The 14,416-nt window shown below is 32.2% G+C and overlaps 1 protein-coding gene across 1 annotated transcript in view; it reads left to right on the top strand.

Annotated features, from left to right (window-relative positions):
- The first annotated feature begins 416 nt into the window (after positions 1-416).
- cnc (NFE2 like bZIP transcription factor cap-n-collar) overlaps positions 417-14,416 on the top strand; it is a 229,428-nt gene continuing 215,428 nt past the window's right edge. Inside the window, exon 1 of the mRNA XM_072546199.1 lies at positions 417-1,281. Coding sequence (XP_072402300.1) covers positions 850-1,281 — 432 coding nt within the window. The 5' untranslated portion in view covers positions 417-849. The remainder of the gene's footprint in view (positions 1,282-14,416) is intronic.

Below are 14,416 nucleotides of genomic sequence, written 5' to 3'. Positions count from 1 at the left end.
TTCCATTTTTTTAAAACTTTTATCTCTTTTTTACGTTGAATTGCAAGATTAAAAATGCGAATTTTTGGGTTTGTTTATAATTAAATATTATTTTTCTCATTTTGCGTATTTAATCAATTCCACCCTATGGATCACCCCTTAACACTTTTTACAGGCGTTTTATATAAGGGAAATCAAATTTGTATATTTACTAATATTGTAATTACTATTATATTACTATGTAGCTTATGACACAAATTGAAATAAGTATATAGTGCGTTAAGGTTCTAACGAAAGTAAAATATTATTAAACAAGGCCACTGCCTAATCATAATAACATCAATTTATGACATTCAAACAAAAACAAAACCACGGAGACACCTCAAAAACAAAAACACCTAGATTTCCCCACTTTCTGATAATTTTCTTAAGTGCGCGCATTTCGTTTGTAAGCTGCTAACAGTGAGTTTTGATTTTTGATGACTTGTAGAATCTCTAGAAGTACGTGGTTAATAATAGTTCGTAGTGTACTCTTTGTTTAAAAGTGAGGTGATTTTAAAAATAGGAAACTGTATTGATTAATATAAGTGACAAAACTAATGCGAAGTGTTTCAAAATAATGTGGATAACTGCTTTTTCTAACCCCAAAACAGTAGTGCCGGTTTAAACTGTCATTTCTGTGTTAGATCAGCTGGTAGTTTTGTTTACAACGGAATATGTGGATTTGGACTTTATACAATCCTTAGAAATTCGGATTTTCTTATTTTTTTATAAACGATGTCAGTGTGCCAATAGTCAAAAACTGTATTGGTCTCTCAATCATTTTAAGGTTATGTTGATTTTTTACCAGTGAAAATAAAAACTGTTAAGATGTTGTGTCTCAAAAAGATGTACAGGGATGAGCTCCTACAACTTGCCCTCCTGTTAAGCATTTTAAGAGTTAACCATGATTCCATCTATGACAATATCTATGATAATTTGGATTTTGATAATGGTACAAGCTGGAGAAGTATCAATCCAGCAGTGTTACGATCACACTATGTAAATCCAAAAAGTCTAGACTCTGTTCTATTAAACTACCAAAGAGATTTATTTGCTGATCTAAACTCCTTAGGGAGATTTAACAGTGGTGGCTTCAGACATCCAGATGTTACTACATATTTGCTTAACATCGAAAGGACTGCTTCTGGAGCTAGCAATGACACATTAGCTATTCCTGTTGTGCCACAGAATCAGTCAGATAATATTGTCACTGAAGAACCTACAGATTCTTTGGACATGGGCATCAATCTTACACAGGAGGTGAGTACATAATATATCTATTGTTATTACTCCCAAAATGAATATTTGTTTAACAAATTTATATATCACATTTTGTATTTTCACTTATCTTATTCTAATTCTTATTAATTTTATTCTTTTTATGGAAATTATGATAACACTAATTCATACTATTTTTTCATAGTAAACCTCTCCAAACAATAATAATTCTTTCATATTCTAAAAAATGTTTATTATCAGTATAACTTCATAGTCCACATTCATATAACATCAGTGAGGGCTGGAAACTTTTTTGTAAATAGAGCATTTGCATAGTATACAAATTGAGGATATGTTGATATTATACTATTGCAAAATATGTTAACTTGTATTTATAATAAATGAGTGTACTTTGGGTTAATTAAATTTTGTTACAGTATAGTATTATAAATAAAATATATGTTTTCTATATCCTTTTTAGTTATATTCTGTGTTTTCACTTATTTTGTGTTTTTGGTTCTAGTTGTAGATCTTAATGGAGGCATGTCTTTATATACATTATAAAATCCAACTTTTGTTAGTCTTCCCCTTTAAATGAAATATTGTTGTGATCTAAATATCTTTTATTTTGTTCCGTCATATTTAAATATACTCATTGCTACAGTGTTATTAGTAAAGGGGCAAAAATAGGGATATGCTAATCCATTCTTCTCATATTATAATATGTCATGCATTGATTGCTTACAATTGGTCAATATAAACAAGTGATCTAGTTGTATAAAACACATAACAACAAAGCAAATAGTATATTAATTGCAGCACAGTTCTAAGTTTGTCTCAACAAAGGAATCTAATACAGTAAATATAAAAGTATATTATTACACATTAAAGTTTTCTAGTGCAATATTCCTAAAAAACATCTGATATAATATATATATATATATATATATATATATATATATATATATATATATATATATATATATATATATATATATATATATATATATATATATATATATATATATATATATATATATATATATACCAACAAAATTATTCAGGCTGGGTTGACAGTGGGCCTTTAGAAATATTTAAAAAACCTAGATGTTTTTGCAGGCATTGTAGCAAATGAGGAACATTTAGTAGAAATCACCTCTGTAGAATTTAGTAATACTTGGTGATTGCTTTTAAAAGAAGAAGTTGTTGTAATTGAACAAAAATCAAACATCGACAATACATCATGTATAATTTAAAATAATTTATTCATGTAAGTTAGTTATTAGAGTTTGATATCAACATTGAGATCAAATTAAATATTAGATCATAGCTTATGAATACAAAAAGTATATATAGCCTTGCACCAAAAAGTAAGAGATTAAAAAAGACTGTGAATCATGAATAACTTGTAAGATAAAAAGGATTTCCATGGACACAAGAAACATGATTGCCGAAGTTTTGAGAAGAATGGAGAAAATGACTGTTGAATAATAAACCTGTTTTACTTTGATCTAAATGAAAATTTACATTTTGGATGGTAAAAAATAGCAATTACCACAACATATAATGTTAATGTTTATATATTTAATACTTAATTTTTATATTTTAAAGTTAGTAAAACTAGAAATAAATGAATAGGTAATAAAACTGAGTCTTGGTTTAAAAAGTGCGGGAATGATCAATGCCACTAATACTTATTTAAGAATAGCAATGTTTAAAATACCACTAATTTTCTGAAGGTTGACAGTCATTGGAGAAAATACCTATAAAATTTTGTATATAATCAGAATTTACTATTTGTCTGGTGAATTAGTTTGTTGTAAGGATAAAGAAACAATCATTTATTTACATTGTTAATTGTCAGATGACCTTATGAACAGTTCAATACGCACTACTAAAAAAAGGGAAATATTAAGTTTGATAAGGTGAATTTAAAATGAATTAGGTCAAGAGTTTACTGATAATTTATGGGAACTCTCAATATTCCTTCATCTGCATTATATTGCAGCCATCTATTAGTTATCATTACATTAAAACATGTTCGCACACATTTTCTTATTGTCATATGAGGATTATTCTGGAAATTTTTACTAGTGGTCTCTGGTACACTCGCGAGTTTTGCACACCACATTCTTTTGGTATTTTAATGTTTAAAAATAACGCTTGCTTTCTACGGCAGTCAAAATAAGGTAAGCGATGGTAACATCTCTGTTAATATGTAGACCAGTGAAATTGGCAAAAAAACCTTTTTCATAAAATTCATTGATACTGGTATTCAACAACTGCTTTTGATAAATTGGGTGATAACGATATGTAATGAACAAAATATGCAAAAGCTTAAACTCTTAAAAGACAGGTAAATTATATTGAAAAAGGACACAATTTTACTAAAAAAGCATAGAAAATCCTTTATAATGAGAGCTTGTAAAGTTACTTTTGTTAATTTGTTGCTTAATTCTTGCAAAGATAGCTTTAAAAGTCGATTTTTTGAAAATTATCGACACTTTTTCTGAATATGCACAAAAAACTAATTTCACGTGAGAGTGGGGACAATATTACAAATATTTCAAGAAGTAGTTTCACTTAATAGTTATTGCAAAATTAAAATTGTTTATCCCAGAAAGCTTTTATCTGCATCGCTATTATGCGTAAACTTTTTGGTCTACATGAATTCTGAAAGTTCCAAATTGAAGAGAAAAGGTCATATTATCAAATTAAATCATTTTATAATTAAAAAGTGTATGTTACTTAAATATAGCAAGATAGGTTTGCAAAATTACTGTGATTTTAAACTTATAAACATTTAAAAAAGGGAAGTATGCATTTCTTTTATGTCCCAAGTTTTTTATGTTTTTTTAGTGCGTATGAACAAAATGGCGTTTTAAACTTTGATCCGATCGTTAGAACCGGAGTTATAACAAATTTCGTGAAAAACAATGGCAAAATAGACATTCGATAGGGCTTTTACAAGTATAATTCAGCTTCAATACCTGCGATTAACTTCGATAAGACATTTTAAAGGTAATTGTTTCAGTTTTAAAAATAACTTTGCAGAATTACTTTATTTTTAATAATAAAAAAGTTATAACAATTCAACATTAAAAATTTCACAAAAAGGTTGCAAATTAATTATAGAGATATAAACAAAATTAAGCTGTAAACTTTTAAGCTTTGGTAAATGTTTCTATGTTAATTTTTGACCAAGATATGGAACTTTTAATAAGGCGCTCTGATGCGCACGGTTCTGGCATACCGGACTGATCACCATTCATCAAGACCATCCATTCCTATCTCTCTAATTGGACAATCCGAGTAAAGATAGCCAACAAACTTTTAAACCCTTTTACTCCACTAGCAAAAGTACGACAAGGCTCAATCTTAGCTCCAATTTTATACACAATCTATAATAGTGACATTCCGCATCTCCTGAACAGGTCAGAAACCATCTTGCTGTATGCCGATGACACGGCATTACTTCCCGCAGGTACTCTTAGAGGGACGTAGGGGAAACTAGTCTGTATTCGATAGGGCGCAATTACAACTGAACAAAATAGTTAAATGGTGCAATAGATGGAGGGTTACCTTAAACCATCCAAAACTCAAGTCATCCTATTCAGGTGCCCCTACTCTGTAGTAGAGGAACGGAATCGGATAACTCTCCTAAGGGAAAGGTTAGATTATATTCCTTCTGTGTTCTACTTGGAAGTCCAATTCAGCAAGACTCTCAATTGGTACAAAATAGAGTTAGGAAGAGAGCTAATCTCCTGGGTGCTTTATCTAGTAACAGAGCAGGCACCAGTTCCAAAATATTAATTCATACTTACAAAACATTTATAAGACCCATTATCGACTACAAGGCATGTTTCTATGAAGATACAGCGGAAATACTGCGGAGATAGAGGAAAATACTGCGGAAATGCATACTATTCCTCTAGATTAATCCACCCACTTGCAAATCTGCGTACAATAGAAAATAGAATCCATTCTCTCAGCAAGATATTTATTAAGAACTATAAGTAGCCTGAACTACAGAGCTAAGCTGACCCTCAGAAGAGAGGGCTCATACTCACCAGGAATCCCACTAAAAAAGTTCCTTTCCTACCAGCCAAACTTCTACACTGGACTGGTAACGAACGTCCTGATGAGTATTACGACGTCCTTGAAACAACTCCCCTTAAATGTCGCAGATAAAATAAGCTGCAAGCCAAAAACGCGAATCCAACAGCCGTTCCTTTTGTATACTTGGTGACAGACAGGGTATTTCCTCAACAAAACATGATTGGCTTTGTCTCTCCTTCTTTAAAAAAAATCCCAACCACCTTCTGCCTCCCCGCTCCGCTAGCAGCGTACTGCCACCCTCCCCATTTCCGCTGACGTTTACTGCTATCCAAAACTCCCGCTAAAAAAAAAGGGAAACCTCTTCTTGAAGAGGGATACCGCCTAAACAAGGTAAACACAGTTCAGATTCGCGCACGGTTAGCTCCCAGTGGATGAGGGCGATCATAAACTGCGCGCGCAAATCAATTTTCAATGTCTCTGCAAAAAATTAACATAGGAACATTTACCAAAGATTAAAATGTTCGTTTTGAGTGGTTCTATAACTTCCACTAGCCAGATTTTCAAAGTTTAGGGCTTAATTTTTTTAAAGTAAGTATTTTTTAAAGCTGCAAGAAACAATTAGGCACCTTTAAGGTGAGGGCGTTTTGAAAGTTAATCGCACGTATGAAAGCTGAGTTATACTTGGAAAAGCCCCAGAATGCCTATTTTGCAATTGTTTTTTACGAAATTTGTTATAATTCTGCTTCTAACAATCAGATCAAAATTTACCAAATGCCATATTGTTCATTTTTTCAAAAGGAACAATTTTCATTTTGGTAAAATTAAATGTATCTAATAGTTTAAGAGATGCAATCATTTAAACAATAAAATTGTTAATAATAAATGATCTGACGGGTTTTCAGTCTGGTACCCTCGAAAAAAACGGCAAGGAACAAAGGGAAGATAAAAGTGCATACTCAACCCACCCTTGGCTCGTAGACTAAAAGCTTTGTGGGATAAACAATTTCAATTTTGCAATAACTATCGAGTGAAACTTTTTGAAATTTTTACAGCTGAATATTTGTGATATTGTCCCCATTCTCACGCGAAGTTTTTGTGCATTTTTAAAAAAGTTATTAATAATTTTCAAAAAATCGACTTTTAAAGCTATTTTTACAATAATTAAACAACAAAATAACAAAATTAACTTAACAAAAACCCTCATTTTTCCATATAATTTGTCGGTCTTCATCTTTAGTATTTAAAATCAAATAGCGATCTTACGTTGTGTATATACCTATTGTTTATAAGTAAAAAATAACATTTAATCTTTTGCATATTTTGTTTATTACATATTGTTATTACCAAAGTTATCAAAAGCATCTGTTAGATACCTGTATCAAAGAGTGACTGTTTTTTACTAATTTTTCTGGTCTATAACTTGAGTTGATATTTTCGTAAATATTAAATTAAAATTGAAAGTGATTTTAATTACCTTCTTATCTGAAGTAATTATAGACAATGTTTTATCTTTTTGTTTATTTTTATAATAAAGAAAAATATTTTCGTGTGCGGATTTTAGATAATATTGTAAAATTTAGTTGTGGTAAAATACATAGACTAGATATTATTAAGTAGTTGAAATAAAATTTTATTGAATATTTTCTTTATATGAGATAATAAGTTTTATAATCTTTGCAATTATTTGCTTAAAATATACTGCTTCTAAAATGAGTCTACTCGATGATTAAAAAAAATCATTCATAAACATTCATTTAAAAACGCATTTGGTTTATTTTTAACTGCTGTCAGTATATTGTTAGATAGATATATCTCTACTGATCATCTTTGAACCCCAAAAATCCTCTAAATGGACCCGATTACTTTCGAGATACAGTTCACAGGTGTAGAAATGACAAATATGATATTAGCATCGTAAAATTTGACTTTTAATGATACACGTGCTCAGAATATCACATATACGACCATATTTTTTTGATGAAAATTGAAAAACAAATTGTCAAATCGTTATTATTTTTATAATATTGCTCAACAATAAAAACGAGTTGTTATTTTGTGCAGCACATCAGTTTTAATATCCATAAAGGCTGCCATTCTTATTTTTATAACACTTTACTACGCAAATAGCTTCAATTCAAGTTTTGCGTAAACTTTCCGATACCTATTACCAATTATTATAACAGTTTCTTTTATAAAAAATACAACGAACGTGGATGTGGACTACTTTACAGAAATTATTAACTGACATATTAATATTTGAGTCATATTGAGTCAAAGTGGTATTCCAGACAACTGAAGAAAAAGAATTGTTTAGACCTATAAAATTTGCATTATGATAGTCAAAATATGTAATCTAATTGTTTAACATTATCATGACAATCATAAGTAATTGCCACATGATGAAAGTTATTGAGAAATTTTCTGATAGTCTTCAATACTGTGGAAAATGAGATCCAAAATACTCCATGTTGATTTGGTATGTTATTTGATTGAGTCAGAGTTAGGAAAGAGAAGCCCTCTTCATTTGAGTAAGCCCAAGAAGCCAGTGGTAAATTGTAGTCGCCAATAAAATGTACAGGTACAGCTGGCCTATTGTTTTTAATAGTTTCAACAGCCGAGCAATGACTAAGGTAAATATCTTCTGATGAGTCTGGACACTGACGCAAGCCACTGAAAAGCTGATTGAAGCCTTCGACATGTGGATCTACAGGAGGATACTAAAAATATCGTATGCGGATCATGACACAACGAACGAAGAAAAATATCGAATTCTTCAACTCGTTATGCAGGGTAAAGTATTTGTGGTTGAAAAACCTCCGACAATGGTTTGGGATGATCTCCGCGGAGCTGTTTCGCAGAGCAGTCAACAAAACCATGATATCCTTGATGATCGCCAACATCCGGACCGGATAAGGCACTGAAGAAGAAGAAGAAGAAGAGTTCGGAGGAATGTATACTCCAACCAAGATAAATGATGCAAGTTCATAATCTACTTGAACAAAGAAATGCTCAACATTATTAATATCAGATTTGATTTGTTTTGCTTTAAAATGATTTCGTAACAAAATTAAAACTCTTTTTCCACGCTGGTTAATACTAGTTCTTAAGTTACGATCCAATCTGAAAATGTGGTAACAGAAACTGTAAGATAAAAAATATTTTATGTCGCGGTTCGACTCACAGTTCAAAAAAAATATTTAAAAATTGTAATTAACTCACAGAATATCTTAATTATCAAGCAATAGTTTTTATTTTTCTGTAACAAAATATTGCTATTTAGAAATCATAACAAATCAAAACGCTATTAATCTTATCAAAATTTGAGATAAGGTTCGATGAAATAAGATAAAAATTGTTTAAAAAATATACTGGAACAAAATGGATGACAAAAGCGTTGTGTAGACCACCAGTGTAAGAAACAAGGGAAGGCCAATGTACAAATTTCATCCTAAATCGCTAGCAAATTAAAGTAGTTCCAAACTGGTGTAATATTACTGGCTATTAATTCGGAATACAATTTAATATTCTTTATTTAATTGATTTAACAACACAATAAAAGCAAAAATGGAGGAAGAATTAACGGATCCGATCCAAGTTGGGTTTGGTATAAGACAGGGAGAATTTTTGAGTCCACTAATGTTAACCTGATTATGGATAAAATTATCAAAACGATAAAAACAAAGAAAGATGTCAAATAAAAAAAACAAATTAAATAATATGCAACGCGATGATGCGGTATTAGGGGCCCAAAGCGAAGACAAATTACAAAGAATGCTTTACGAAATTAACATACGTGCTCGAAAATTTAATATAATAATTTCACCAGAAAAAACAAAGTGCATGGTCATGTCAAACTACCTGCAGAGGTGCAAATTGGAGGCAGAGAGACAACTGATAGAACAGGTGATGGTTATCGCACTATTACGCACCGGTAAGCTTGAGATAGAAGTAGAGGAACAAGCGAATAGAGTAAACAGAGCCACGGGATATCTGAACTATACAATATGGAGAAACAAAGACGTAATCAAAGTAGTTAAAAGAAGAATTTACAAAACAGTTGTTAGGACAAAATGACTTATGCTGCCGAAAATCCGACTCGACATAATAATAACAAAAAAATGCTGGAAAAAGCGTAGAAATGAAAGTTGATAAAAAAAAACACGTAGAGGTCCTGCCAGAAGCTTAGACGTAAAACGTAGATGTGAAATACAAAACCTTCTTCTTATTAATGTGTTATACCTAATTTTGAGGGTAGACAGCTTCTCTGCATATATCAAGATGAAAACATTCATATCTGTGCTACCTAAGCCACTAGAAAATATCAGTAAATGGATAAAAAAAAAAAGTGGAATGGAATGCCCATAGAGGAACATTGGCAGACAGTTATCTGCATATAGGAAAGAAGAAGAATAAATTAATTGTTTTGATATTTTAAATATATAATTAAAAAGGGGTTCAATCGGGGTTTGAACTTCGTCCATCCAAACGAGATTTATAGCCCTAGCTAGATCATCGGACGGCCATGTTTCCTAAAGAAAAATTATTTTCCATTTATATTTTATGTTTTAAAGATCTAAAGATCGGATTCACTTGTTGCCGTTGTCTTCAGATTTTTGGTGCAGTAAAACGCCCACTCCTGATGTTGCATAATCTCCTTTGTCCTTTCAGCTGTAAATAAGTAGCAAATATTGGTATTTGAATGTTCCTTTTCCTCTTTTTCTAGTTTCCGAGATGTTTATATCGATTTTTGGCTGGTCATTTCTATCAATATCTCGTGATCTCTTTTTCTCCACGATTTAATATTCCAACATGCTGATCGTAATTCGGTATTCTTTTTTGTAGTTTTTTCCTTGCTAAGTTCGTTTTGAAATGGTTATCCTATATTCGAGGCTTTGTGATTATTCTATGAGCGTGTCTTTTTTACGGGACAAGTTGCTGGCCTCACATTCGAACCTTTTTATTCATAGAGCAGCACAGATTATAATCATCGTCATCATTGTCAGCGTATTCTACCGATTATGGTGTAGCCTCCCTTACATAATCGTTCTTCATTTCTGACCATGATTATCTAATATTCGCTTTCTTATACCATGTTTTACCGGCTCGTTTCCTTAGGTCATAGTCCCATTTTAAATTTGGACTTCTTCTTGGTCTCTTGACGTCTCTTGGATATCACAGTGTAATTCTAGTGGACCATCTATTGTCTGTTCTTCTCGCTAAATGTCCAGTGCACTGCCATTTTAAAGATTTAATTCTGTGGATCAGGGACCTTGATGTTCTGTCTGATCCATTCTATTCTTTTTCGATCTCTCTTTGTTCTACTTAGCATGCATCGCTCCATTGACTCTTGAGTGACTTGAGTCTCGCTATTATCTTTAGTATGCAAGTTTCGCAGTCGTATGCCATGATTGGTAGTATACACTGATAAAACGCTTTTTTCTTCAGGTGGAGTAACATCCTGGATTTGAATATAACTGCATTTTTACTAAAAGCTGCCCAAGCCAGTTTCATTCTTCTGTTGATTTCTGGGAGTAAGCCAAATTTATGTATTAATTGTCCCAGGTATATATACTCGTCTATTGTCTCAAGTGCAGTGTTTTTTATTATCACATTTTGGACATGCACTAGCTCCTTATACATGGTTTTTGCTTTTGTCAATTTCATTTTTAGGCCAACTTCATTGCTATCTGCATTTGCGCCAGTTAAAAGTTCTTGTAGTTCTGCAGGATTATTAGCAATCAGAACGATGTCGTTTGCAAATCTTAGATGGCTGAGGTATTCTCGATTAATGGATAGGCCTTTGTTCTGTCGGTCATTTTGCTGAATATGTTTTCTAGAGTTGAAGTGAAGATCTTTGGTGATATTGCGTCTTCTTGTCGGACGTTTTTGGTAGTGGGAAATTCTGGAGTGTTTTCATAAATTTTTACCTTAGCTTTTGCTTGTGTGTATATATGTGCTAAAGTCTCTATGTACGGTTTGTCAATGCCTTCGTTGGTCAAAGCTTCTATTACTGCCTTGGGATATATAGAATCCTTCTCGAAATCTATGAAGGTTCCTAGTGGTATTTCATATTCTATAGCTCTAGTCATTAGTTCTCGAAGAGTGTGGATATGATCCAGGGTACTGAATTCACTTCTGAAGCCAGCTTGCTCCCTTGTCTGTGCTGCATCTAATATATTTGTTAATCTGATGTTGATGATCTTTGTGAATATCTTGTATATGGTGGGTAGTAGACTTAAAGGTTTGTAGTTTTTGAGATCCTCTTTGCTACCACTCTTATGAATGAGAATTATGTTTGCTGTATTCCAGTGGTCTGGTATACATCTTGATCTTAGTTCATAAACATGCCTGCTAAGATTTTCTAGGTGTTTTTGCCAGCGTGTTTTAGCAGTTCTACTGTTTGCCATCTATTCCAGCTGCTTTACCGCTTTCCTTTTTTTAATTGTCCATTCTTCTTCTTCCGAAAGGTCTTCTGGTACATCTTCTTGGTTACTGATTGCTTCTTCAAGTGTTTCAGGAGCTTTATATAGTTCGCTGTAGAATTTAGTCACGAGTTGTATTATTTCATTTCTGTCTGTAATTCTGGTGGTTTCCTTTGTAAGAGCATCGGTTTGCTTCTTCCCAATGATTAATGGTTTTCTTGTTTTCTTATAGTTTTTTCTGTTTTTGATTGCATTTTCTACCAGTCTACTCTTCTATTTCTTGTTGATTAGGAATCCAATACCGCCTGTTCTGCCTGTTGATGTTCCTCGGTAGAAGAATGTGTTTCCTGACGCTAATTCCAATAGCTCTTCATCTTTTCGTCTTACTTCGCCGATTCCTATGACGTCCCATTTTATATTTTCAGTTTCTTTTTCCATGTCTACTAGTCTGGACTGATTTGCAGATATATGTCTCTGTATAAAGCGTTGTTCTTTTATTTGCGTAGCGGTTGAGACTCCGAAGATTCTTAGCTCTCTCTGCCCTCCTGGTTTGATCCCGAAAGCTACCCAGTTCAGGGCCATTTGGGTCATATATTGCCGGGAATTACCTGACGTATGTCTTCGTGGTCGTAAGAGATAGGATTCGTTGGCAAAGCTGGCTGACTTTTTAGATCAGCTGTGGCCCATTGGTCACTATCAGTTAGGTACATTTACTGGAGATTTTAATGGTTTGCTCTTACCAGCAAAATGGCAACCCCTCCGATATTTATACCAACGTTTAATCTCCATATTCCATATAAATATATATATATATATATATATATATATATATATATATATATATATATATATATATATATATATGGATTATAATAGATAAAATAAATAAATAATGTGTTTGTTTCGTTTTTCATTGTTTTTCATAAAATCTTGTTTGGTTAGTAAATAATTTCTTATCGCAATGAAAGGGCGATATATCTAACCACTTTTATTTTGTTGTTGGTTTTTGTCGAGGTCGTTCCCAATAATAGATTTAACCGTCCTCAAATTTTTGTTTTCTTGTCCCCATTTTGAGTGAGTTTATGCATGGTACACTTTTGGTTCTGGCTCATTTTTACCAAATTGCGCCGACTTAAATGGAAATTTGGGTCACGATTTGCAAACACATTTTAAGACCGTCCTTGTTTTTACCTCTCTTAATGAAATATTAACACTACAAAAATAGACACTCTCGTTCGATGCAAATTACTTCTTTTTTTAGTTATTGCTAAATTTTATGATATAAATGCTTTTCCTCTCAGTATTTGAATTATTCCTAATCCTATTTGCTATGTCTCTTGAACTGCTATATCTATTATTTACTATTTTATTTGGAATTAACCACCGTGAAGGTGAGGCGGGGGCAACTTTGAAATCCTAAATAGAAAACCCCATTTTTTTATTGTAGATTCGGATTCTACGTGAAAAGTAAACAAGTTTTATCTAAATTTTTTTCTATCCCAATAGATGGCGCTGTAATTACAGAAAAACAAATACAGATCAGGAGTCTGCAAAGTAATTTCTATGGTACCGAATGCAGCTTTTTATGTAGAATCTGAATCTGGGGTTAATCAAACAAGGGGCTTTATATTTAAGATTTCAAAGTTGCACCCGCCCCACCCGCAGGGGGTGGTAGTCGGGAGTCTTGTCTGGTGTCATTCGATAGATTTTTGAAAAATAGTACATACGTGTGTTGTGTATGTAATGCCATATTGAAATGCGTCAAAGTCAAAGTGTTATACCTTAGAAATATGTACAATATATAACAACTATAACAAACAATACAAACAAACAATATAACAAACTAAACAATTTAGAATTCCAAATGTACAAACAATTTTCCTACTAAGTTTATGGTAGTTTTACTTATTAAATCTTTAACAATGTGTATTTCTGGCCACCTAGTATAGGCATCAACTAAAATAAAATAGTACGAATTCATAAAAGGTCCTTCAAAATCTACATGAACTCTCTCAAAAGGGGTTCTAGGTGTCTTCCACGGGTGTACTAAAGTTTTTTCTGGATTATTCGTGATTTTGCTGCAGTCTGTACAAATTTTTATGTATCTTCTGTCTTTAAAAATTCCTGGCCACCATCAATATCCTCTTGCAAGCATCTTGACTATGCCAAAATGAGTAGTATGTTATTCATTTAATAATTCTTTACGTAGGTTAGTTGGAATTACTGCCATTTGTTGAGGGAAAATACAATTTTTTGTAAAGAAAATTCTACCTGTGGAAGATTCTTAGCATCTATCAGTTTTCCACTTCTTAGAGCATTGTACGGATTTTGTAGTGAGTGGTCTATTGTAGTTTTAAAACTTAATTCTTTTAAAGTAACAGGTAAAGTTTCTATTTGACTGATTTCAAACTGATCTCCCACGTCGTAATCGAATTCAAACGTAATATCAAGAGATAATTTGGACATTGATATAAACTCTATTGATATTAACAGTAGTATTTGATTTCTATAACTGAGCTGCATCTTTGGTTGATCTCTCCATGCCGATGGCAACTTCTAATGCTTTCTCAATTGTAAAAACCCTTTCCTAGTTTTTTATTTAAATGTGTATTTCTCGAGATATTAGACCGTTTCCATAATTTTCCCAAGGTATCAGGATAAATCGTATTTTTCCTATCATAGCGCCATCTATAAAA

Source organism: Diabrotica undecimpunctata, chromosome 10, assembly GCF_040954645.1.
Source record: "Diabrotica undecimpunctata isolate CICGRU chromosome 10, icDiaUnde3, whole genome shotgun sequence".
NCBI classification, from domain to species: Eukaryota; Metazoa; Arthropoda; class Insecta; order Coleoptera; family Chrysomelidae; genus Diabrotica; species Diabrotica undecimpunctata.
Note: the sequence above shows the minus strand (reverse complement) of the source record. Positions and strands in the feature narration are given on the sequence as shown.